The 26,882-nt window shown below is 39.9% G+C and overlaps 1 protein-coding gene across 9 annotated transcripts in view; it reads left to right on the forward strand.

The window, feature by feature from the left end:
- Positions 1-26,882, forward strand: part of SORCS2 (sortilin related VPS10 domain containing receptor 2) — a 549,388-nt gene that overhangs the window by 130,721 nt on the left and 391,785 nt on the right. Inside the window, exon 1 of one of the 9 annotated variants that reach the window (XM_040556906.1) lies at positions 7,952-8,063. The exons of the other annotated variants lie outside the window; for them this stretch is intronic. Within the exon in view, the coding sequence (XP_040412840.1) occupies positions 8,004-8,063 (60 nt within the window). The 5' untranslated portion in view covers positions 7,952-8,003. Of the gene's footprint in view, positions 1-7,951; positions 8,064-26,882 lie in introns of those variants that run through there. 9 annotated transcript variants of the gene reach the window in all.

Raw genomic sequence — 26,882 nt, forward strand, 5'->3', positions numbered from 1 at the left:
TGACCTTGAAAAGTATTATGTCCTTGCCCCAACATCTTTTTATGAAATGAGACTGAGCCCAAAAGAATTAGTAAAGCTCTTACTGTGCAGCACAAAGCTGCTAGATACTTGTTCGTCCTTGGAAAATAAGAGCTATCCTTATCTAGTAATGTTCATCTTCAAAACTTTTTACAAGCATTAGTTAATGAATTCTTGGAACACTGCTTAACCTTTGAAAAAAGGTGCATGATGGAAAACTGAAGTAAATATGTTATGTAGCACATACTTCTCTGTATTGCATTTCTGTGTAGGAAACACTTCTTGTTGTTCTAGGGGAAGGAGTGAATATTGAAGACTTGCTCCTGTGCTTTGGTAAGAAGCCTTAAGGAATTACGTCAGAACCAAAATCATTCAGTATTTCTGTGCTAGATGCTGGGCCCTGGTGGGATTTGTTTTGGATGTCTCTTCAGGTTGACAAGTTATGTTTTCTATGACTGGCATTTATAGTGTACTATATAGAATAGTTATTGACTTCTTTTCAAATTGCATGTGAAAGTGTATGATAAAAATCTCTGTAAAGCAGGAGTAAATTTCATAGTATTACAGATTTGACTGTAGATATCAGTATTTCCTTAAAGTGCCTTTTTCTTTTCCTGCTATTTCAGATTTTATTTATTTATTTATTTATTTTTCCTGCTAGTTAAGGTTTTTCTGCTTTCTGCTGGAGGTCTAAAACAATAAACAATGGTTTCCCTCATCTAGTTTTAGCAGAATTTCATTGATGCTATTTGGTGTCAATAAATATCATTTGATGAGCTTGAAAGTCATTGCCTCAACATCTTTTCACGAAATGAGACTGAGCCCCAAAAAATTAGTAAAGCTCTTACCATGCAGCACAAATCTGCTAGGTCAGTGTTGAGAAACACTGAGACATTGCATAGATGGGAGTGGAGAGGACTCCAGACACAGGCCTAATTTTTGACCATGTGCTAGCTGGATGCCTTGAGATGAGTTTTTCAACTTTCCAGCAGCCTTCTTGGAAATCTCCACCGATCTCTGGAGTGAAAGCTGTGCTGATCTAGCTGATAACGTGTAGCAGAATCTTTCAATATTTACATTTCTGACACCTTTCTTCTGCATGTCTCAAAGTCCAGGGGTTTATATTCTGTTGTAAGGGTGCTTTGTTGATGCTAGTACTGTTTTGTCTGCCTGCTTCTCTGTATAGAAAAGAAGGCCATATGAAGGCATGGTTATAGCAAAGTCTAACAGAGAAGAGCTCAGCAGTTGAAGCAGAGATGTCCTGAGCTTAAAATATTCATCAATATATAAATTATAGAATATATCCAAATATTCCTTTGCAGTAGCTCTTCTCCCTACCTTCTTTTTTTTTTTTTTTTTTTTTTTTTCTTTTCTTTTCTTTGGCTAATCTTCCTGTTCAGCAGCTATTTGCTTATAGGTTGTGTTAAGTTACAACTTAATTGAAATTCCCCCATTTGTTGGCTACGTGTAGGCCCCCTGGTGCCTTGTTAAGTGCTCTGTTACCAGTGAATGTTCTTAATTATGTTCTGGAAGACGTTGTTCAAGTCACAAGTCATTTACTCAAGGTTTGGGCCCAGCAGGTAAACATTTTCAAATTAATTTAGGTTGCTAAACAGAAATTGCTTAGATTGCGTGAATGCTGATAACTTGCACTTCTTACTGAATTCAGGGGGAGAGGAGATTATTTACTGCAGTTTGAAATCAGCCTGATTGCGTCTAAATGACAGAAGAGGGGGTTACTATTCTCCTAGTTTGAAATATATTGACTGTAACTCCCCAACTGTACATACTTAATTATAATCTTGAATCATCATAGCATCTTCTCATACTGGCCAGCTAAAGGGTAAGGATGTGGATGTACAGAGTGCTGTCTACAAAGTGTCTAACTTGAACATTTAGAAGGGACATTGGGTGTGTGCTAATGAAAACTGTCGCTTCTAAATTGCTAGTAACAACATCTGACTGTAGATGGGTAACATGAAGATTCATTGTTCTGCATCTTAGCAGTTTCACATAAAGTAAAACAATAAAGCTGGCTAAAAATCTATGATTCCTTTGTACATACAGTTATGTATTATAGCAAATGCTCTAAATATTTTAGATATTGAAGTTGCGTCTATAGGGAAATGATCTGTTATTCTCATATTAAGGACATAGCTCTTGTTTTGTGGGTCTTCACTTTATTTTTTTTAACCTTTCATTGAAAGCCATATATAGAATCTTTCTAATTTCTTAGCTGTCATTATCATCATCATCATCTTTGTCCTAGTGCCCTTACTAATGAATGACAACCATTTAAAAATCCAGCATCAGCAAAACTAATACAGGACTATATCCAACTTGAAGGGCAGAGCACTGAGGGCTGCACTGCTGATGGACACAGACTTTTACAACTGCAAACATATCTTGACCGAAACCAGACAAATTATGGGGAAAGTGTTTCCTCCCCTCTGTATCCAGTTGTAAATCAACCAATAAATAAAGCTAGCAAAAAAAAGCAAACTAAAAATCTCTGAACACATATAAATCTCCTTGAGTTTAACTTAAACAGTTCCACTAAATTTTGGTAAGAGGAGTGTGCCTCTTCCTGCTGAGCAATAAAGAAATAGAAATTTGTGAGTCTGACATAAACACAGCCTCAGTTTCTGATGCAAACCCTCTTACGATGATAACTGTAGTTCCAGAAAATTAACTTCAGCAGGGTCTGTTGGCACAAGCATGGACAAGAGTAGCACAAGAGTGGTCATGGTGGTTTATGCAGCAAACTTTAATGGGGGGAGGTATTTGTGCAGCTGGAAATGGGGACTGCTGCTGTTGTAACTTGAAGTGCATACAGTTGTTTTGCTTTGTATTCCCTCCTACTGTTGATAACCTGTCTACCTGTGGAAAACCATGTTAGCTGTCTTAATCTGAGCTGATAGTGCTGAATAGCAATACTTTTTAGTGCTACACTTTGGTTAGCATCTGTGATTTTGTTAGTATAGAACTTCTGACTTCAACATAGCAGTCTTAATCATAAAAAACATTGGGCTCACGGAAAAACTGTCAACGCCAGGATTTAATTTTATAAATAGCTATAATGCTATACTTGTTAAGACTTCCTTGTGAAAACATCACTTCGACACAATTTGTCCCACAATAAAAAATAAAAAAAGACTTAGCTAGGTAAAGACAAAAAGTTACTGTCAAATGTCATGCAGGTTGTTCTGTCAGGGTTTATGAAATAAAATCTCTCTCTTTGTGAGCTGAATTTACAATAAAAATACAGATTTTCATCAGTCAATCTTGTTCAAAATGTTATATGTGTAGGGGAGGGACTGGATGCATCAGATGCTGTCGAAGTATACAAGAAATATGATCCATGACTGTCATCTTCTGCAAGTAGGTGACCGTCTGAAACATCTGACGGTAAAGCTGGATGTGGATGGAGTATTTACAGTCACCAGGAAAGTGGATTTGTGAGACTGTTTGTGACAATTGAGATCATACAGGTTGTACAGATATTTGACAACTGGGTGTTAGCAGAATCTGAGTAGTTTCCATTAGAAAAAGATGTAAATGATGGGGATTTGGGCTACTTTGGATAGGAAAGCAGGTAAGTGCTTAGGAAAAATGGTACTGGGTTCTTAAGGGGTGTGTGGTACAATTGGATTTGTAAGAATGTGAGACTGCTAAGTCGGCACAGAAGACCCTCAACCTAATGGTGGTGCTTCCATGTCCCTGTGTCCTTTGCCAGCTGCCATTAGGCAGCTGCAGGGGTGGTCCCCAACTGCTCGACAAGGACTTCAAGTTCCAATGTCATACTTGATGTTTTATCGAGACTTCTTTTTATGCATGGTGGCAGCTGGTGCTCAGCTAAACTTTGAGATATTGGTCAGAACTGGTCTGGGTCGAGAAGAACCTCTGTTTTGGCACATGAACAGCACACCAGGCCTCTCCAGTTGGTAGGCCATAAAAGCACGGGCCTGGTTAAGTACCAGTAAGAATGTGTATACGTGGCGAATATGGAAAAACTATCGTAGTAGAAGCTGGCAAGAAAGACAAAAGCTGCAGATATTGTGGTTGGTTGAAACAGTCAGCAAAGTGGAAGCTGGTTCTTCTGTTCCCCTGAAGCCCCATTTGCTTCTGAATGGCCATGATGCAACGACTCCCCTGTGTGCCAGATGACTTCCTCAGTTCCTTCCAGGCCCCCAAAGAAATTCCACTCTTTCCCCTTACGTGCTTGAGAGGTAAGGATGTGCCTCTACATTTCCTAAGCAACCTAGATCAAAAGAGACTGAGTTGGCAAGAGCTGTGATGGCTTCCTGTTCAGCCTATTCATCATACTTGACTGCTGATCTCCACATGCTTTCCGTTCTGGTATTATAATACAAACCTCTTTTGCCAGTCATTTTAGTCATTTCAATGGGAATATTTCCTGTAACGTTCACATGTCGATATCAAAGAGCTTATTGGAATTCAAGAAGTAGCAATTGTTGATATGTATCAGCAGTAATTAACATTCTTCAAATTCTTGATCCTCATCCATAACAATATAGCACCAAAGACCCCGAAGGTAAAGGGGTAGCACTATCTAATGCTGCAGAGACTGCTTTCACCAGGTCGTATATCTGTTTTAATAAAAATTTGAAAGCAAAACTAGAAGTTCTTTCCCCATAGGAATCCAAATACTTCAGTCTTTCACGTATATAGGAGGAGAATATACCTGCCCACAAGTATCAGAAAGAGCAAAGAGACCATAGTTAGGCAGTAAAAAGGCTTTTTGAAGACTTCAGTGAGTTGAGGCTCTGGGTTTATTCTGTCATTTCTTCAAAACTAATTACCCACTGCTGTGTATTGAAGCATGCTGGGGTGTTGCCATACTTTCCTTCTTACATCCCTGAGGAATAGTTCATCTTCTGCTTCCTTTCAGAGAATCCAGAGATATGTTCTGATGTATGAACTAGTGATAGAACTATGTGAAAGCTTTAGCCACTCTCCATAACCCTCCCCCCAAAAAGAAAAAAAAAGAAAAGAAAGGAAAAGAAAAGAAAAAGAAGTATATTCCACTTTTTTCCCGTTTACTTTTTCAGTTGCAGGGCCTCTCCTGCCTAGTAAGGCATGCATATTCTTTTTTATTTATTTATTTGCTTTAAAAATTTTCCCTAACATCCCTAGTTTTTCATGTTCATGCTGTCCCTAAAGCATAAAGCACTGTTATATTATTCACCTGTGAGCAGGAAGGCACTTTTCCACCCTTGTTGTCTGAATAGTTTAATCACAGTGGAATTTATATTTAGAGAGGACAAAAATAATCAGAGGGAGAGGGGCAGGTTGTTCTGTACTGGCTGGTGCCTGGAAGAGATGGCAAAAGTCCCTGTGGTCACATCTTGTTGATATCATTCAAAACAATGCCTGGAATAAATGGTTTATTGCCTCCTATCCCAAACTACTGTACGGAGGGCAGTTCTACTCCCAATGCTGGTTATTTAATAGAATAGAATAATTCAGCTGGAAGGGACATACAAAGTCCAAGTCCAACTGCCTTTTTGGGCTAACCAAAAGAAGAAGCATATTAATGAGGGCATTCTCCAAAGACCTCTTGAACACTGCCAGGCATGGGGCATGCACCAGCTCCCTAGGAAGCCTGTTCCAGTGTTTGACCACCCTCATGGTAAAGATATGTTTCCTACTCTGCAGTCCCAACCTCCCAAGTGCAGCTTGTTGCCGTTGCCTCCTGCTCTGTCATCGGGTCCCTGGGGGCAGAGACCGGCACCTCCCTCTTGCCTTCCCCTCCTAGGAAGTTGTGGAGAGCAGCGGGGTCTCCTCTGAGCTGCCTTTTCTCCAGACCAGACAACCTGTGTCCTCCCCGCTCCGCATAGGACATGCCTTCCCACTCTTTTGCCAGCTTTGTTACCCTCCTCTGGATGTTTTCACGGACCTCAACATCCTTTTTGCATTGTGGAGCCCAGAACTACACACAGTATTCAAGGTGAGACTTCACCAGCACTCAATACAGTGGAAGAACAGCCACACCTCTTAAATTAGTTCAAATTCCTCTGCATTTATTTTATGAAGCTTAGTGGACCACTCTGAAGTATTATATGATTCATTGCTGTGTCTGTAATTTCTTCTGCCCCTTTATTTTTCTGCAGCTGTTCAGTTGCATACTTGGAGAAGATAGCAGGCTTTCAAACCAGCTTGTCTGAACCAATACAACCTCAGAAAAGGTGTTTTTCTTAAAGAAATACTGGAAGTCATATCTAAGTAGCTGTGAATACTAAGATCTGCACTGAATATCTCCCCAACAACAACAAAATACAAAAACAAAACTCTGTTTTATTATGGAAGCTTCCCAGTACTATTTTAAGTGACCTTACTGAGAGCACCATCCAAAAAAACCTGCACACAGAGCAAATTGTTAACTAGATCAGTAGACTGAATTGCTTATGAACTACTCCACTCTCAGCAGTCATGGTTTCCTGTGGTAGATATATCGATGACCAACACTAATTCCTCAAGCTGTTTATGCTTCATGTTGTCAGAAGACCAATCTAATGCTTTTTCGCTCCTTTCAGAAGGCTGAGAGAATACTCAACTACATTTCTCTTTCCAGGCTAGTAGTGCACTGAAAAATATGTATTCAGCGAGTTTCAGGCACTGTCCTAGGGTTTGGATTCATCCTCACCCCCTGCCCCCAGCTGTACCTACTGATGACTTGCACAAGTTTTCCTTATCCAGTCTTTATCTTTGTCCACCTGACATCAAGAATTGGTAGAAACAGCAGTCTCTGATGGAGATTTTTAGTTGAAAAAACCCTCTTCCAGCGTTGTTGCAACAATATCCTTAGGGACACGACTTGATTACACTAGTAACAGTGTAATCTACTATTACATAGAGTAATCTAAACTATCAACGAGCGATTGATCACTTGGTAAGAATGCTAAAAATATCTGAGAATGAAAGAGGACTGCTTTGGTGGGAGTTTCCTTGTATTTAGATTTGGTGAGAACACCGTAACGGTTTTCCAGTAGCAAGTTTATTCTGTTAATATGCTAGGAATTCTTATGATGCTCTCATCAATGGATGAACTTATTTGGTACAGCAGCATTAGAAAAATTTATTTTTAAAAATCATTATATATACAGCAAGCAGAAACTTCTTATTCCACTGGAACCAAGTTTCTCCTCTCTATTGCAGAGGTCAGTGATGAGTGGTCACTATTCTTTAACTCTTAGAAAAAGTAAAGGAAGAAAAAATCTCCATTCATTGCTAGCTGAGGAGGTTTTATGTATGTATACTTCAGGGCTTTTTTTTTTTTTTTTCCTCCTTTTTATGGCCCTTGATGTCTCCCTGTGTCTAGTAACAGCTTTTTGGGCAACTTTTCACATAAGGCTGCTCTATTAGTTGTGGCTGGTTACCCTTTGCACCAGCCACTTCATGCCTTGATGCTGCAGCTCGGTCTCCAGTGTCCTGACTTCACAATCTCTCTAAATGTCAGCTAGCTGGGGTCTTGCCTTGTAAGTGATCTTTCTCATCTGGTCCTCAGGATACCACTGAATAGCTTGCAGGTGGACCTCTTCCAGTGTGTTTATCCCCATCCCTAGCAGTTATTCCTTACCTCGTTACAGCTGGTGTGAAGTGGTTGCCCTGAGGCTGAGAATGAGCGCTGATATCTTTAAGAAAAGCCCAGTTTCTGCTTCTGCTTTATGACTCTGCATATAGCTTGGCCTGTAGCTTTGTGCAGTGTGTTTGCAGTGTTCACCAGTGCACTGCCGCTCCCTTGCTAATTGCTTGCAAGCTGACTTTTCACAGACGATCTCTTATGTCGTGCATCTGGGCACGGAGCTCTGTCTGGGCTGCCCTTGCTAGAGCTGGCACAGCTGGCTTCACTTCCCTTGAGCTCTCTCTTAAGACAACTGGCACGAGGAAAACTGTATAGAAGTGTTTGCAGTGCATATAAATAGGCATCCAGAGTACTCCTCCTGTCTGCCTGCTGGCTTGCCATGCCTTTTGGTGTTTCAGAAAGATGGTCTTGCCTGAATCCTCCCCTGCTTGGAAGTGCTGTAAGTTTGTATTACCATCTCTAAGACCCTCACTGGGAAACCACTTGCAACTGCTGATAATTCTGATAGATGCGATGCAGCTTTCCCTTTAGTCCTTTTGTATACAGAAAATAACAACTCCAAAACTCAAATACAGAGATGCTTGGTTTGATCAGTATGACTGGTAAACTTAATCTCATTTGGAAATGCTTTTTTTACTATCTGAATCTGCTGCCAGCACTTGTAATTATTATTTTCAAAGATCAGAGTTTTGGAACATAGGAAAATTATAGTTTCAACATACGGAGGTAGGATGCAACTACTTTTTTTGCCATTCTTGTTATCCAGCTTTAATGCTAAGATACAGACCCGCTGTTTTTGTTTGTTTGTTTGTTTGTTTTTCTCTTGGCTAAGGGTAGATATGTTGTTCTTTTGGGGGACAAATGCAGCTAGCTTGCTGTTTTAGTTGATCCAGAAGTGACGCAGCAAATTGCACTGACAAACATAGCCAATATGATATGCGCAAAGTGAAGAATTTTGGGTTGTGAAAAGAGTAAGAAGGAAGAAGAATGATTTCTATGGAATGTTGCTGTTTACTTGAAAACGTTGTTTGTCTGTGCTTTGTATTGCAAAGGTCAAAACAAAAAGGGCCAAATCAGCTTGGGGCTCTTATTAGTATAACTCTGTGGCAGAGCATCAATATTTACCCCTTAAATGAAGTAATCACAACCAAGTTGTGTCCTTATTATATTAGAGATGTATAACTGTACAGCCTTGGAGAACTTGCTCTTTAGAAAACCAGATTTAGCAGACAAGTGAAACAACAAGCCAGGAAAGGCGAGGACAAATCAGGGTGGTGGTGGTAATTGCATCATTAGCAGTAATCGCAATTGCCTGGGCATTAGGAAAGCATCCTCTGGCAGGCAGTTGAGATGCATAAAGCAGTTTTGTAATGAGAGAAAGCACCTTTTGCACTCCTAAAAATGAGATAGCCAAGATGTAGCACAGTCTGGGAAAATGGCACCATATGCTTGTGGGTTGTACTGAACTCTGCTACGGAAAACCTGAAAGCCAGACAGGTTTCTAAGCCTCTTCAAAGGCAGAGTAGGTGTCTGGAGGTAACAACATCACTGTAATGTTCTGCCAAGCACCATCCTAACGTGGCTGGGAGCCAAGCCTGAGTAAGCTCCTGGACCCATATCCCTGCCCATAACTGTGTTTCCTGCTGCTTAAGGACCCAGCTTGCCTGCGGAGCCTGCCAGCATCTCCTCTCTGCCACAGGGGCAGAGGCTTCCCCGCATGCTGGAGAGGAGCAGGGGGCTGCAGCCAGCCTCATTGCTGCTGTCACCTTGGCAAGCAGCATATTCTGGGATGGGAAGGCTGTGTGGGTGCTGGTGGAGGCTGTGGGTAAAGGCAGGCACCGACAGTCAGAGAGGCTGGGGGGTTCCTCTGCCAGCATGGCAAAACTCAGTTTAGCCTACGCCTCTGAGAAGCTGAAATGTCGCCCAGCTCCTCTGCAGCAGCTTAGCTTTGAAAGGCTCTGCGTCCTGCCTCCATCGCTCAGCTTCAGAGAGCAGGAGGTCTCGGTGGTTCGGGATATGCTGCTAGCACAGGTGGCCTTGGACTTAGCTTAGTTTTCCTGTTGGTGAGAGAGAAGCTCTGCAGGGCTTATAATATACAGAGGGGAAAAAAAACAACACAGACACACAAATGGGCGTGGGCTTTCACCACTGCACATCTCAGTGACTTTCCTCTTCTAAGCTTCAGAAGTTAGCTTCCTTGTAGGATGGGCAGCAGGAACGGGTAGAGGTCAAATCCTACAGCTGTCACATAAACCAAACTCTTCTGACTTGGGTATGAAAAGCTCTCTCTTTGATGGAGCTAATATTTTAGTGGGTTTTAGTGCATGCAAAGTCTGTCATGCAGTATGGGAGCACAGGACTGTGCTCTGAAGACCCTGATCACTTACAGACCTGAAGGAGCTGTTCAGTGTTGTTTTTTTTTCTTTCCCCCCACTCATCACGTTATAAGCCCTAATTTTATTTTTATTCATTTAAACAACACATAAATACATTTTTAATAGTATCTAACAGCTTCAGGCAATACAATATTATGGAGGAAATGGATAGTTAAGACACTGCTAAAGCATGTGTAGAAAATGAAAGTATTCATTTTTTTATTGTTATACTTTATTATTATTATTTAATGTACCACTTAAAGAAAAGGGAATAAAAAACAAAACAAAAAACACAACAGAGAAAGAAGTTGCACTAAGGAACATAAACCAACATTTAAGAAATAGTGAATCGACTGGCTTAAGCTAAAATAAAATCAGAGTCAAGGCTGAAAAGTCATGTTGATTATCTGTCCTGTTATTTATTTAGATAGTAATGAGAGTGAAGGCTGAATGTGTTGTCAACCTGGATTTTCAGCTTTAGCTCAGAATCTAAGTCAGATACTGTATTGTTTAAGAACAAATTCAGGTTCTTATAAATTACCTTTTTTTAAATAATGTATTGTACTTTCCCTATAGAAAGGAGAAGGTCGTAAAGTCATTCTTGCAAGTCAGCTCCAGCCTGACATGCTAAAATGCAAGCATAAATGTGTTTTTCAAGAGCAGGAAAAGTTCACATGGAGTGCAATGGGATCAGCCTGTTGGTAGAGAAGTGATGTGAAAGCAGAGAGGTTGTAGTATTCTGCAAACTGCAGGTGATCAAAAATGAGGAGATTAAACTCATTTAGAAATCGGCAAGCATCTTACTGAGCGCTTAATATATGTGCATATATATATATTTGATATGTGATCAGTATAATATATAGTTAGTGTAACTATAAACATCTAGTCAGTGTATATATCTCTATCAGTGCTTACTTTCTGGCCTTTGAATGGCTTGAGTAGGCATGCTACATTTTTTTTGAACTTTTCTTTCAGCTGAATTGCTGTGACACAACCAGTTAGAATTTAGAAAATAATCAAGAAAAGATAAGCAGTTATTCCAGAAAATGGTTTAATTGCAATAAAATCCTGAAAGTTAAAAATGCTAGTTAAAAACCATTGATGCTGAATTCCTTTTGATTTGGAAAAGTCACTTAAAACTTCTCTCTGATGCACATTTTATTGATGTGGACCTGTAATACTCACAAGATCTTAGATGAAATGGGAGGCAGAGAAAACTCACTTTTTTTTTTTTTTTGGAAGTCTAAAGAGAACTCACTGTTCTGTCTTGCTGTTTGGCTGAACAGTGTTTCCTGCAGATGCAGTGAGACCTCCTCCTACTGTTTCATTTCATTGTAGGCACTGAGTGTACTCAGCGTCTACACAGAGGATGAAAATCTCTAACCCTTTGAATGAAAAGTGCTCAAAATCATCGCTGTACAAAATAGCGCACATCGATCGCTCATCTCATCCCAAGTGGCCATGATCAAACCCCTTTCCCCAGGTGGGACAGCATTTCCTATAGTGCTCCAGGGCTTTCCATGTAAGCTGTGAAAGAAGATGCTCTGATAGGAAATCTTTAACAGGAGTTCCTCTCTAGTCCTCATTGACTGGAGTCAAGGTTATTGGCATCCACTGCCTTTGAGATGGAAAATAGATCTCATGATCTAGAACTCAAAGAAAATGTTCCTTCAAATTCCCTAAAGAGCACTACTCTCTATTTTTAATTGGGAGACAAAGTTTAAAAATGGATTTTATTAGGCCTCGTATTCCATGCAGTAAAAGAGGAATTTGCACAGCAGCAGCATTGTATTCTGGTAGCATTGAAATAAATGCTCGAAATGGGCTTAAAGTTTGAGATGCATTTTATGTGCTTTAAACATCTCTTAAGAAAATGTTGCTGACATGATCTGACATTGTTTTTTTTTTGTCTTAATGTACACATCCCTCTAAAGAAAGAACAGGCTATTAAAAAGAAATAAAAATCTACCAGATAAATCACTGTGAGGGCTATTACCTGTTGCTTGTTTCTTCCAATTTTTATTTAAAGCCATAGAGCTTTCATATTCTGAGTGTGTCTTGGGAAATTGCCATGCAGTTCAGAGTAATTTCAGGATGTGTGGAGTTCAAATTCACTCTCTGCTCGAGCATATCTTCTGACGAACAATGTTAATATGTTTCATTGGTAGAGAAACGTCAGAAACATCGCCGTTTCTATTGACCTTAACGTCCCCGTGTGATGCTATAAACAAACTGATATCCACAATTCTCTCGTGGCACTAAGTTACCTCAAATCATGTGTGTTTTCCCCTTAGCCCTCAGTCCCGCGCGCAGCTTATGCTTTATAGCCCTGGAGATGTGACACGCTGGAGTTCCGCGTGGCTGGCGTGAGCTGGGTTCAGGCAGGCTGTGCTGCGACCACAGCCATGCTCTGATTTATTTTTATGTAGAAGACACATGCCTCTTGAGGATTTTTGTGGGGAAGGAAGTTCAGCTGCTGGAAAATGCAGGATAGTTGTGTCAGGGACAAACCCAAGTAGTTTTGTCATCCTGCAGCTTTTTTTTTTTTTTTCAGAGGAAAGTACTGTGTTGTGGTTTTGGTTAGTGTCTGGGTCTGGGCTGGAAGTTTGGCTTAAACTTTTCAGAACCCCTGTTGTGAATCCTGCTAAGACTTGCTTTTTTCCCTCTAATTTTCCATTTAAATTCATTCGCAGTGAATTCTTAAGCTTGGAGCTTGCAGTGCTTCTGGCAGACTTGTTACATGGGTGGTGAACTTTCGGCTGTGAAATTCTGAATGAAGGGTGTAGCAGGGACACAACAAACTGAACTAATTTCCCCTCATTTTTCTTCTCCTCCTGAAAAAAAAGCATGAAAGGCTTTTCTTTCAACATCTCTACTGGCAGTTGTTTGGATTCTACATTGCCCTCTGCACCCCGCAACACAGACTGAGCATTCAGGACTGATTTTACATTAACAGGAAATATCTGTGTTTCAGAGGGGAGGAGAATCCCAAATCTCCTTAAATTCCTTAGCAGCTCCGAGTAATCTGAGCCATCATTCATCCCATGTAGATCTGATAGCTGAACGGTGTATCAGAGAAACACAGTTAAATGTAATAAAGGGTGGATTTGAATCATGGTTTGGCCTGAACGTAACCCTGAATTAAATGTCTTATATTAATATTTACAATTGATATTAATCATTGCAATTAGTATAACACTAATCAGAAGCAAAATAGTAACCTTATTAAAATTCTCATTTCAGTAATGTGATATGACTCAGATGTTTGAAGTGAAATGGGATGCAAATTCCTTACACATGAAAAATTATGTTTAGGAGCTTTTTTTTTTTAAACCCCCTTATAGCTTATAGCTTGATTTCTAGCTAAGGTTTACAGCTGCTTCTAGTGGAAATGCAGAATTCAGTTAAATGGAGATCAGAGGAATGGAAAATCTAGTCTTGTGGCAGACTCCTGCTGGAGCAGGCTTGGTTATCATTTATCTCTGGAGTTATGTGTCTTGCAATTTAAATATCATGTTGCATAAACTGAAATCATTAGGGATTACGAATATTTATGGTAACCGTAAAATGTGTGATGATACTATCAGGTGTAATATTCATAGCATCGCATGTGGTAAATATACAGTGATCAAAATACTGAGTTTTCAGGTACTTCCCCCTACTTTTCTAATCAAAACAGCACTATAAAGTAGAGGCACTTAATTTCCTACTGCTGATATGATCTTTCTGCTAACTCCACCAGTAAAAGAGTACAAATACTTCTCACCGCATCTTAGCCAAGAAACACACATTTAAAAGCGGGTTCTGAGCAGTTTCTATAGCATTCTATATTCTCCTGCCAGAAATTTTCTGTTCTGCTCCTGATTATGTTCAAGTTGCAGTCATGTAAACCATAATGATAATCAAAGATATTCGGTATTCTAGGAAAATATTATAAGCAGGAGAGTAGAAAATAGTTTCAGTGCTTTCTTGGGCTTTGCAAGTCTAACAACGTGACCTGTCTCATGACTGAAATATTTGCAAAAACACTTTCTCTCAGAGTGTCTTTCCCAGCTTTTCATCTTAGAGTCTCTCCATCTTCTTTTTTCTCTCCATTTCAGACTGCCTTAATTGCTACAAGTCCTAGCACAAAAGTCTCATCTGAATGCATCATGCGCAATCTTCCTGGCTATAGCAGAAATGTCTGCCTGTTTTTTTTCTTCCATTTTTGTTTTGTGTTTGTTTTAAAGCCCTACTGCAGCAGCTAAGGGTTCTCCTCTGTAGGGATTGGATACAAAGAAATTACATGGCTTCTGTCTGTTAGCTGTAAACCTGTCTTTTAAAAAAATAAAACCTATTTCTTTTTTGTGGCTGAGAATGCTGCAGTTGCCTTATCCTGTAAACTGTCTGCATTTGGTAAGTGTGGAAAAGTACAACCACAAAATTCTAGGTAAACTGAGATTTTTGCCATTGGTTCTTTGTTGTCAGGAATCTCCATTACCACTTGGTTTGGGAGAATTTTCCCATCCAGCTCCCTGTTTTGGTGTTTACAGTGCTCAATTTTAGAGGATTATTTTTTTTATTTATTTTTCCCCCCTGAGATTATGCACTTTCTTTGGGTATTCAAACCACTGAGAAAGCCTGCTGAACATTGCTTTCCATCTCAACACTGGGCCCAACCTTGATGTTACTCTTTTAGAGGTGTGCTTCAATTATGTCTGTGTGTTAACAGCTGGAGCAAAATGATTATGGAATGAGAAGGAAATGTGTTCTCAGTCTTTGGGGATATGTAGTTTCTGACTTATTTTTTCCAGGCAGATCCATACAGGTAGAGGCATTTTCCTCTGAGAACATGAACGATGTCCCTCATCCTCCACATGGATTTACAGTTTCACGTGCTTCTCTGGGCCCATGATGACCATTGACAAGGGCGGCTTTTCCATGGGTACCTACTTCATGGTCTTTATGGAAAGGTTGGCTTGGCTTTTCAGCTGGAGAGGTTGCTGCATCTGGAAGCACATTTTTGACTAAACAAGGACTGAGTAATTCAATACTATTTCCATCCATGTGAAATGAATTTCCTCTTCCCTTGTCTCCATGTCTCCTCAGCTCATGGGATAGGCATAAGGGCTTTATGGCCCTGCAATATTGTTAGATATGCTGTGTGTGTTACATATAGGATTATCTGGACTTATCTGAAGTTTTTTGGGCCCTGGAACTTTGCGCAAACAGACCCAGACACCATCTAGCACAGTGGGGCATGCCCTTTAAATGGAGACCTAATATCTCCATAATCATATGGAGATTACAGGGCATAATCATGAAAACTAATGGTTTGTCAAAATTCAGGGTTAACTTAAAAACAAACACACAAAAAACCCAAACAAAAAAAAACAAAACAGGTCTCTCTCTTCACCCATCTGGTACCTATCTTTAGAAGGTTCACTGTCTTCTCATAAAATCTTTGTATTTAAATAGCTCCAGATAAATCAAAAGAGCAATTACAGAGGACACTCATGGCTCCATAGTACTCCCCAGACTAACCATCTTGACTGTCCTCCCTGCCATTCCCATTTATTTTCACATCTTTCATCTTTCCCCATCAATTTGAAAGTCAGTTATTTCCTTTTTTTTTTTTTTTTTTCCCCCTTCAGAACACTTGTGAACTCCTAACCCATTGTTATGGGCCCATCATTGTTTTCTTGGCTTTAGAACAATTTTCCTTACCCTTGATTGGACTTTCATCACTAACAGGAAATTTGACAGGGGCAATTGTAATCATTTTCTTGCCTTTCTTGCCAGTCGTTTGGAAGAGAAATTTCCAACCCATTGGGCAAGGCTGCTATCTGTAGGAACCTCATAGTGTGGTTCCATATAAATTTAGTCTCATTACTGCAAGCTTTCATTTCCCGATAGCTCCTGCAAGTCATTCTTTCACATAAGATGTTTTGGTACCTTAGATTTTATTTACATCTGGATATTGTGCCTGCAGGCTTACCGAAGTAAGATGCTGACTGATTAAAGTAGTCTTTTTGTATTCCAATTGAAGAATTCACCATCTGGGATCTGTAATTAGAATTCTCACTAATTAGACATAATAAATCATGATAATGCCAACAGTTTGAGGAAAATGTATTAAAAATATGATGTAATATATGGTTGATTATTTTTTATTGCTTAACTGCAAGTAAAATGTTCCTCTCATGTCCTGAGCATCCATGGTTTCTTACCCAATAGGTTAAAATTCTTTTCAGTCATTCATGACACTACTTTGGTTGCTGTAGTGATATCAATTTCCTGTCTCAAATTACTGTACTTCAGAGGTACATGAGGCCTTTTAATCTTTTTTTTTTTTCAATTCAGTCTTTGATTTTACAGAGGCTCTTACTCAAGGACTGGAATTCCTATATTGCTGGTTTATTTTTTCCATTATCTGATGAAAAACAGAATAAATATATACCTTTCCCCATAGGATTAATGAAGATTCCTGCTGTTTTATTGTTACCCTTCCTGAACATTGCTCTATATCAAAGCCTTACAAAAGTTATGTCTGGGTTTGTTATGTATCACTTCGCTAGAGAAGCACAGCCTGATCACCTCGGTCAGATCAAGAGCAGCTGCACCCAACCAAGTGGAATAAACATACCTATGAAGAGCAGCTTGTCAGTCACAATGGATGTTAGGATGGGTGAGATGCTATTCAAATCCAGTAGTAGAAGTCCAGTTGGGTCACGCCTCCATAATGCAACTGAATGAGGATTTAGCCCGGCTGAGACAGTCAGCCGTTTCTGTGATATACGCAATAGGCAGAGATCATAACACAGTATTCCTTTTGTTTCTCTGTGTGTGACAAAGTTCATGTGGTATTTGAATTTGCTGTATGTATCAGGATCTTCCTGTGGAGTTGCCACTGTGCTGGGCTTCTGTACTGCTCCATGGGGCTCATAAGAAAAATGTAGAGGGACTTTACCAGGGCCTATGATGACAGGACAAAGGATAATGGTTTTAATCTAAGAGAGTAAATTTAGATTAGACATTAGGAGGAAACTGTTTACTCAGAGTGGTGAGGCACTGGCACAGATTGCCCAGAGGAACTGTGGATGCGCCGTCCCTGGAGGTGTTCAAGGCCAGGTTGAACGGGGCTCTGGGCAACCTGATCTAGTGGGTGGCATCCCTGCCCATGGCAGGGGAGCTGGAACTAGATGATATTTAAGGTCCCTTCTAACCTAAACCGTTCTATGATACTTTGAGGGCTGCTCTGATTAGAGATACGTGTGCATTTGGCCTGTTAGTCTTTTGAAGGAATCCTACAGTTGATTTGTGTCTTCTAATTCACTCTTTATTTTGTTCTCCTTCACGTTGGTGCTATATGTTATTGGCACTATAACTTTGATCATCAGAATATGTGGAGCTTGGTATATGTTTTGTGACATGTGCAGCCGTAAGCTGAACTGGCCTGAGTTCAAAGGTCCCTGTTGCTAAATGCTTTTCCATTCAGGATTCATTCATACAGGTAAATTATATTATTTCTTGTACAGATCACACCCTGAAAACTCTGTGGATTCAGATAGACTGATGGAGTTTCTAAGCAGTAAAAAAAATAAAATAAGATTACTGAGTAAGGTAAAAACAAAACCTAATAAAGTAAAAAGAAAATAATTGCAAGTGGGATTACTGAATTTTCAAATGGGCAAAAACTACACAAGGGAAGGGGCATATAGAAAACATTCAAGGAAGTCAGGAAAAGGAAGGGATTCGCATGGCTGGAAAAAGCAATAAATTTGTATTCTAGCATGTGATGCATGCCAAAACTGAAGGAGAATGGGAACTGAAAAAGGCAGATTTGCATGGATCCTGAGATAAATTCATATCCCATGGAATGATACCAGAATTAAGCACAGTGGCAGTAGGGTTTGTATAACTCTGAAGGAACATACAACATGTTCTTCTTTATTAATGTCTTTCTCATCTATATTATATCTTACCACATTTTCTTTCTAATTTAGGCTGTCTTTTGATTATTTTTTTTCCCTCCCTTGTGTGGCAGTCTACCTTGGTGGATTTCATGTTGTTTGTTCAGTAGCATTCTTGCTTTTCTGAATTCTCTCTCACGTGTTTAGCATCATCTTCATTTCCACTTGCACTTGTTGGCTGCTTGTTTAGCTTTTTCTCCCAGGCCATTAGTTCAGTTGTGTTTTGTTGTGGGGGAAAAAAATAGTTCTGTGATATAAGTAATTAAGTCTCCCATGCTAAAATCATATTCTCCAGGATGCTTTGGATTTGCTCTAGTCTCATTCCCGTTAAATCCGTATGTATTGCCATGGATTGGTGATAGCATAAAAAAGACAGGTTTTTTTCCTCCTTTTCCAGACGATGAAAGTTGCCAGGGTTGAAGTGGTTGGCAGCAGTTGGGTCCCATAGCAGTACCTGCAGCACACCATCAGCAGCTACGTGCTTTGCCTGCCAGAATCTTACCCTATGGTGTTGTCCTCTTTATTTATGCTACCGTTCTCAGGTAGCAGATGCTTTCTTAGCTGTTTTTAGCTGACTCTGTGTGGGCATGAAACCCATGCAAGGATTGCTCTACCGTGGTTGTAATAGCAGAAAATAGATGTATTTTCATCTCTCACTTGATTCTTCAGATCTTTTCAAACAGAAGTGAACTGCGATTGTGCAGGGTGAAAAGGGTCTTGTGCTTTTTAACTTCTGTATGATGACACAAGGGACAACTGCATTTCTTTCTTCTTTTTCTGTTCTTTTTATTGAAGCTGGGAATTTAAGGCCTGTCTAGCTCAGGGGAATCCACAGGATTTATCTTATTTCTTTCTATTTTACTTGACTTCATAGCAATGATTGGTTTAGAAGTATTTTTTTTATCCCTTTAACATTTGTCGAATTCTGGTGCTTTGTCTCCATCTCAGCTGCCAGTAAATGCTGGAACCACAGCTCAGAACTCTGAAGAGTATTGCAGAGAAAGCTGGGAAGAACTGGTAAACCAGTGTCTGAATATTTTAAAACTTTGCCTTGCTTGCTTTTTAACTTGCATGTGGGAATAACAAACCTAGTTAAAAAATAATGCAAAATGAATGTTTTCCTAGTTTCAGGCAAGGTAACAAGTCAGGTCCAAGGTCAGCCCAGGAGATCCAAGCAATGATTCAGGAACATCAGGGAAGAGGAACAGGAACAAGCAGACCTGTGACTCAGGCTAGGACCCTGTGCCTGAGCTGAAATTGAGGTCCTGGTGTTATGGACAGAGTGTGTGGGCTAGGTACAAGGTGAGGCTGCCAAGGGCAGATAAAACTTACTGGTGCTCTCAGGACTCTGAAAAATTCCCCTTTCTAAAAGTTTTTACTGGGAAGATCTTACGGCCAAAATGATTGTGACAAGTTAGAAGTGCCCGGTAGAGCTGAAGGGTAAGTGATGCTGACTGTGGTAAGAATGAGCATAAAGAACATGGGGTAAGTGAATGCTGGTGTTCAGACTTAGCAATTAGGAGGAAAATGTTGAGGAGATGATATCATTGCAACAGTGGGCTGGATGAAGAAATGGGTAATGACCTATGATTGAAATTCATGCCCTCTCAGCAAGACTCCTTGTACACTAGAGGAGACTGGTAAGGGAGAGAGGAAAGAATATGTCTCAGAACAGCTAATAAAAGATGATAATTGTAACTGAATTATTCTGAAAATAATCAATAGACTTACATCACACTTGCCTGGAAAGCCTGGCATTCCAAAATCTGGTCCTTTACTTTGTGCTTTTGATCTGTTAAAGTAACTGCAGGTGATATTCAGTTCATATTCATGTCAAAATACCCAATTTCTGTCACAGATCAAGTACTTAAAATAATAACTGATTGCACCCGTATCTTTTACGGAAATGACAATACCAGGAAGAGGAGATGACAGTGAAGAACCAAGGTCAAAAATCAGATTCTTATACTCTCTGACTAATAGTAAAAATATTTCGTTTCCTGAGTCATTTGTTTTCCAAGTAGAATACTCTTTTGGTAGGGTTATTTTTTACACAATGCAGTTGGCCTTCTGCCAACAGATGAGAGCTCTAGATTGATACTAATGAAAGAAATATTAATGCACCATAGCATGTCAATTATCTTGAAAAGGTCTCCAGCAAACATTTATCACTTAAATTTCACATCTTATAGCTGAGGACCAAATTGTGTTACATGTTAGAATAGTTCTGCCAAATTTGATCCATCATTAACTTTCATTTGTTGATAATTTGAATGTGAATTTTTATTTAAGTTGTGTGTCTTTGTCAACTTGATGGAAAGGTCCTGGACTGTCGTGTTGTCGTAAATGAGTGATGCTGTTTCCTAGTTGAGAGACAACTGTGTTCTGAAAAGCCTTAAAGGATTTTAAGGATCTTCCTGGCCTTAAAGCCAGGAAAATTCTGAGACCAGGGACTTTGTTTCATTTAAAAAAACAAAACACATCAAAAAACACAACAAAAAAAGGTCTTTTGTGACCCAAATTGGATTCTGTATTGCCAAATCATGCATAAAAACTACTTAGTTGGTTTTTGTTTGTTAGTTTTTCCACCTCATTGGTATGATGGTTTTCACTGGTAGGATAAGCATGCTTCCAAGAAAAACAGAGATGGTTGTAAAGAGGAAAGGTCACAGTAAATTGTATTTATATGCTAGACAGATGGGTTTCTGTGGGTTAGGTGACATATGTCAGGTGCAAGAAGGCAAACAAATCCCTTGTAGAGAATGTGAGGCAGTCACAAGTCTCAACACTAAGGAATATTAATGATCATTTACTTCAGATTTTAGATAAAGGCAACCCCCCAGAGAGGTTAGACCATGGAGGATCAACACAGAAGCAAACCCAGTCACGAGATTGGGGAAATCTTTTGGCTAAAGGAGTTGGTTGGACTTTAGAGTGTGGAATGTGATGGCTGCTCCTACTGACTAGTAAGAGGTAACAGGTGTAGGCTGTGGAAATATATATATTTCTCAGTAATGTTGGACCACCACAAAGCTCCTCAACTTCTTTTCCCTGTGCAAGGCATGCTTTTTTTTTTCTTGCCTTTAAAAACAAACAAAAAACACACAGCAGTTTATACAGGTATTATCTTTGAAAACTCTAAAAGAAAATTCTTTGTGGCATGCAGAATTCTGGCCTGAGGAGGCTGTAGGAAGGCTCATACCTAGCAGGCTTCAATCACAGTGTCATATACTTCTGCAGTGTGCTCAGGTAATGTCTTCAGGACTAGTGTAAGAAGCCTGTGTTGAATAAACAGAACAGGAATAAAATGAAATGTACTTAAGCAGCCAGCAGATAATTTAAGAAGCTCAGGTGACACCCTCAGATAATATTAATTAAAACCAGCACAGAGGAGATGACAAAGGGTAAACACTGCTTGTAGCAGTATGAAGTGCCTTGGAAATGGAAGTGAAGCCTTGGTTTTGGGAAGACCCACGTTTGTATTCTTTTAGACTATTTTAAGCTATGTCTGGTCAGTATTCTCACCCATACTTAAATGGACAGTGCAAATGAATTTGTCATGCAAAGCTCAGGATTGCTGTGTACATTGTATTTCTTCCTGTATTTGATATAATTTATTCTTCCAAAGACCCGTAGCACTATAAAAAGCCCCATATGGCCTTACGTATCCTTTCTCATCTTTTGGTATAGTAATTAGACCTTTGCATTATAAGTTAAGAGATCATGGTCGTAGTCATTTCTCCATTATCCAGGGCATTGGGCGGTTGGCACAGGCTTTTGGTAATGTACCTAATACAAGATGTGCTTGGAGTGCAATTTAAAGACCTCGAGTCATTGCGCTGAGCTCCCCAGGTTCCTGGAAAGGCTAATTAGCTCCGGTTGTGAACATAAAACACCTCTGCTCCGCTTCTAGATAAAACCTGGGCAAGAAGCAGCAAAAAATGTGTTGTTGCTGCAACCTGAGCTAATAAACCTTAGTGTGCTCTGCACAGAGCTATATCCATAACCCTGTGCAATTAATTGGCAGCTTGAATAATTGGACCACATTTGGGTATAAATGACAGCATTGCCAGCATTTTGCTCCACTGTCACGCTCCCCCTGCCTTGCGATGGCCAGTAGTTGTCACTGTCTTTATGAATTGTGCTCACCCCTCTGTGATGGCTCTTGTGCTTAGGGTTTTCTCTTGCCGCCGTGTTTCCAGTCATGGTGTCTGGTAAGGCCCTCGTTGTGCTAGGTGCCAAGCGGAAAGTTGCATTTCTCAAGGATCACGTTGAAATAAAACTGGAGTGTTTGTGTGGTTTTGTGATGGTACCTCTTCAGTGACCCACGGTACTTCAGGAGGGGAGATCTTTTAAAAGAGCTCCTTTGTTTTTAAAACAGAAGGGCAGAGATATTATGGAAAGCTGCTTTTAGAGAGAGTGCTGCTGAGATGGAGACTCAGTTATGGTGCTGTCACAAATGCGGAATGTCAAGTCGCCCACGCTACCTGGTATAAACATCTGTGGACACTTAATGCATCTGTTCCTAATTTTATGTTGCTTTAAAAGCACTGTGATTCATTAGTGGTACATGAAGTAAACCACAGCATGTAATATCTCAATTTGCTTGTTTTGCAGCAAGTTGAGTAATGCTCTCTGACAATGGACCTGTGAGCATCTCTTTTATATCTAATGGTAGTATAAAGATCTCTGATATGTGCATCTTAATTTAAAAAAAAAAAAAAAAAAGCAAAACCTTTCAAGTTCTCCAAATATATATATTTTAATTATTATTATTTTCTGGGCTGTATCTAAATTACAGGTTCTAGATCTTATTGTTTTTATTTGTGTTTTATGCATGTTTTGTGCATCGTTTTGTATCTCTTGATATTTAGTTTCTCTATTACTTTTTAATTTTACTATCTAATCTTCTTAATCACTAGAATTTACATATGTGCTTCATGTTTGTTAGATAAACAAATGTGTGGGTCATTAAAAAAAAGTTAATATTTTCTCTCACCTCTTTGCAAGAATTAAAAAAAAAATAAACATCAGACATTGTGTGTGTGGCAGGGATTCTGTAATAGCGTATGGCTCACAGCGCTCTTTTTGTATGGTATAGAGGATGGAAATGCTCATTTAGCTCAGTATGACTTTGAAATGGGGGATTTGAGTCTAGCAGTTGCTGCTTAAGAGAGAATTTTGTTTTTTTTTCTAATGATGACGCATATATTTAATTTCAAGTAACTTTGAAAGGTTTTGGTGACGCTTACTTATTAGCAAAAACTACATGATGCTAATATGAAAAATTCAATAGTAGGAGTCAGATAATGTTAATATGCCAATTATCCAACCACCAGTTTGACTGACACGACTCAGACTTCATTCTTGCTGTACCATGAAAACCAGCTGGGTACAGAAACTTCTGTTTTCGGAGGACTACTCATGCTCAGTCCCTTTAGCTGTGAGGCTTAGGGAAAATAAATTTTGCAGTGAAAGTTTTTCTTGGGGAAAATAAGAGTTACAACAAACATTACTGCACCAAATGTGCTTGTGCCAATGTGTTCTGCCCTGGCTTTGTGGTGTTATTAGGACAAATTCAGCATAAGCAGAACTCTGCTGGCTACCAACCTGCGAGCTGGCAGGAAACAGAGATCATTGCCTCCTGTCTGCCCTGTCAGGGTTGTGTGCAGTCTCCTTACACATACTCATGGTCCACAAAAGGTTATCTGCTCACAGAGTGTTGCCCTTTCTGTCTTGGGAGCTTTTAAGGAAAAGGGAAATTTAAATGCCAGGGATCTTTATCATCAGCTCATAACACCATTAAATTGCATCCAGTAATGGGGTCTTGGATTGACAGCGTGCCTTGGCTCTTTCCACCACATAACCTGGGTGGCATCTGCAATGTATCCAGGCAAATGGCCTGGATAGCATCTGCAATACTTGGCTGGATATTTTTTTTCCTGACACCACACGATCCAGCCTGTGGTCTGCTCAAAACTACATCTCTGTGACTCTTCTGAATAGAGGATGACCAGAGAGCAAACTCGCTCAAGTTCCTGACCCCTCAGCACTGGTGGATTTTTGCTGGAAGGCTGTGCCAGTGCTGGGTAAGAGAAATGTGACTGCTGGAGCTGAACGGTGCTGAAGTGACCTCTGACTGCCTTCAGATGCCTGTGCATGGGGTCACCTCCCACCGCAGGCCTGAGGGAAGGCTTTTCTGTGCGGGCTCAGGGCACAGCCCCTTCTCTCCTTCATCCTGGGGCCTTTCCTGTGGGTAAGGAGCATTTTGGCCAGCATGCTGCTGCTCTGTCCGCTCGCAAGCCTGTTGCTTCTTGCAGGGTGGTGCGAATTAGAAATGAGAGTCCGACTGTTCGGTCGTTAATCCCAGTCCAGGCGCCACTTCATCATCCAGCAGCCCAAGTGTGATGCAGAGCAGCGCTGTCAAATTAGCCAGGCAGCGCGGTGTGAAATCCCTGCTGGCTCTGTGCCTGCTGCTGGGAGACAGATGTTACCTGAGCCATGAGAGCCATCGGAGCGATGCGGATGGGTGAAACCTGAACCAACACAGCTCGACAGTACAAAATTAACTTTTCAGGGTTTGTTCCTCAGATTTGAACTGTCAGAAGGAGGTGATGCTGAAGCGGTCCTGTGCTGGTTTTAGGAGCCCTAAGGGTAGCTCTGCTGTGGTATCAACCTGCAGCCTAACTCGGCTTCAGCAGCTGTTTATGTAAAGCCAGTGGTGGAACCCTGAAAGAAAACGAGTGTTTAAATCTCCTTGACTGCTTTTGCAACCTCACTCACTGTGAGAGATTTGCACTCGGTGAGCTCTGTAGCTCTTCCCAGCCGGCAGTTGGCCTCAGCTCATCCTTGCTGTAGAGTTAAAGGAAAGCAGTAGGGGCCTGCCTAATGGGGTGCCACCCAGACGCAGCACCATCAGATGAAACCAACTGGAAATGAAGCACAACTAGGCACACTATTGAATGCCTTTTTTCTTTCTCAGCTTTAACTTTTTTAGATTTTGCTATTACCATTTTGAGCTTGCTCCTTTTTTTCCTTTTATCCATAATGGGAAGAGAATTATCACAGTGAGGTTTTCCTTCATGTTATCAACAACAATTTAAGGGCAATGTTCATAATTTTCCAGTGGGTTAGCTGTGTTCATAAAAGAATGCTTGCAAGTATGGTTTTCTGGAGGAAAAAAAAAGAGAAGGAATAGCAGAAGTGTGCATCATACTGACTTTTGTGAGAAAATCTGGTTGAAAATTGGTGCGAAGTATGTCCAATTTATGTATTTTTGTGGTATTTTACAGTTAGTTAATACTTTGCAGCTGATCAGGATTTGGAAGTGACAATGTTTGACCAGATTATTGTTTTACAGACTGCTGAAGAGATTGCTAGAAAGTCATCACTGCAGGGTAGATATCCGTAGCAGGATCTCAGTGGTGCAAATGTTTTATAAATTTTAAGGCTTATTCTTTACAAAAGTAGTTTATTTTTCTAGGCTGAAACTACAATGACTCTCAGACCATTGTCTTAAGGATATGAACTCCCTTTCACGATGCAGTACTATTGCAAAATTAGAAGCATTATGGGGAGACGTCTTCCTTTAAAATGTCTGGCATTATCCTCTTGGAGACAGACTATTGTTAGCTTTTTCTAGTGTGACTTGGAGTACTTTGCAGTAACCAGATGTTAGAATAGTAGAATATATAAAGTAATGTGAATTTTTTTTAAAAAATATAATCTACATGTGCGCTGCCTGGCTTGCGGACAGATGACATTTTTAAATAGTATTTTTTTTCAGGCCACCAATGCTTTCTTTAAAAACGAAATGATCTGGTTTAGAAAAGGAAAAGAAGCTTTAACGAGATATAGTGGCTTTTTTTTTTTTTTTTGAAATATACCTGTAGAATCTAATGGTACTTGCTTTGATGCCTCACAATGGACTGTATAAGTGATCACATTCATGTAGCTGGAGATAGTCATGTAACACCGACTGAGTCTACAAAGAAGGAAAGAAAAAAGAATCAGATCAGCCAATTTTGGTTTTGTGGGAAGAATTTTATCCTAACTACATCTGCCAGTCTAATTCTCTCACACTGAAACTTTCTAAAGCAGAAATTCATTGGAGTGATGAACATACAGTCATCATCCTTGGGGTGAGAAATAAATTCTGAAATAAAACACCTTTTTTTTTTTTTTTAAAAACAAACAGCAAAAAGACTTGCCCGTGACACCTCTGATATTTACAGAAGCATGACAGAAACAGCCTCAAAGCTTAGCCAGTTATGTTTTAATACTATAAGTAGATTTGAAACATTGGGTGCTTCCAAGGAGCTGAGGTATGTAGGAAATCATTCACAAAATACTTGTGCGTATTACAAAACAAATCTTAGTTGAGCATCAATTAAATGGCACTTTTCTTATTACATCAAAAATCAGTCCTGTTTGAAGCATTGACTCCTGCAGTAGCAATATCAGAGATAAGAAATGAACTAATAAAAAGACACTTTTGCAGTGCACTTTTTCTTTAATTTTAAATTACAGCTGATGAATGACATTTGGTAGCCTATGATATGGATGGTATAAAGGTTGTTTTGGAACTAATTGCTGCTGTCTAGCTTATTAACACAGTTGTCCTTTAGACAACTAGCTTTAGGACTTGAGCTTTTAGGCCCTAATTCAATAAATACTTTGCATGTGCCTAAGTGCTTTGCTGAATCATGGTTTCTGTGTGGAAGTACAGGGCTGGCTCCTGCCAGTGCCTCCCCATTGGGCTGTTATGGAGCGTTGGCTGGAGGGGATTCAGATCCTGGCAATCCCGAATGCTTGGACTGAGCTTTTTTTTTGTTGGGGGATGTGTTGTGCGGTGCGGGAACTGTGTGAACTTGCCTGTTCCTTCTGTGGCACATCTAATATATTAAACTGCTTTTGTGAAACAGAAGCCCG

This window comes from Cygnus olor, chromosome 4 (assembly GCF_009769625.2).
Source record: "Cygnus olor isolate bCygOlo1 chromosome 4, bCygOlo1.pri.v2, whole genome shotgun sequence".
Lineage (NCBI taxonomy): Eukaryota > Metazoa > Chordata > Aves > Anseriformes > Anatidae > Cygnus > Cygnus olor.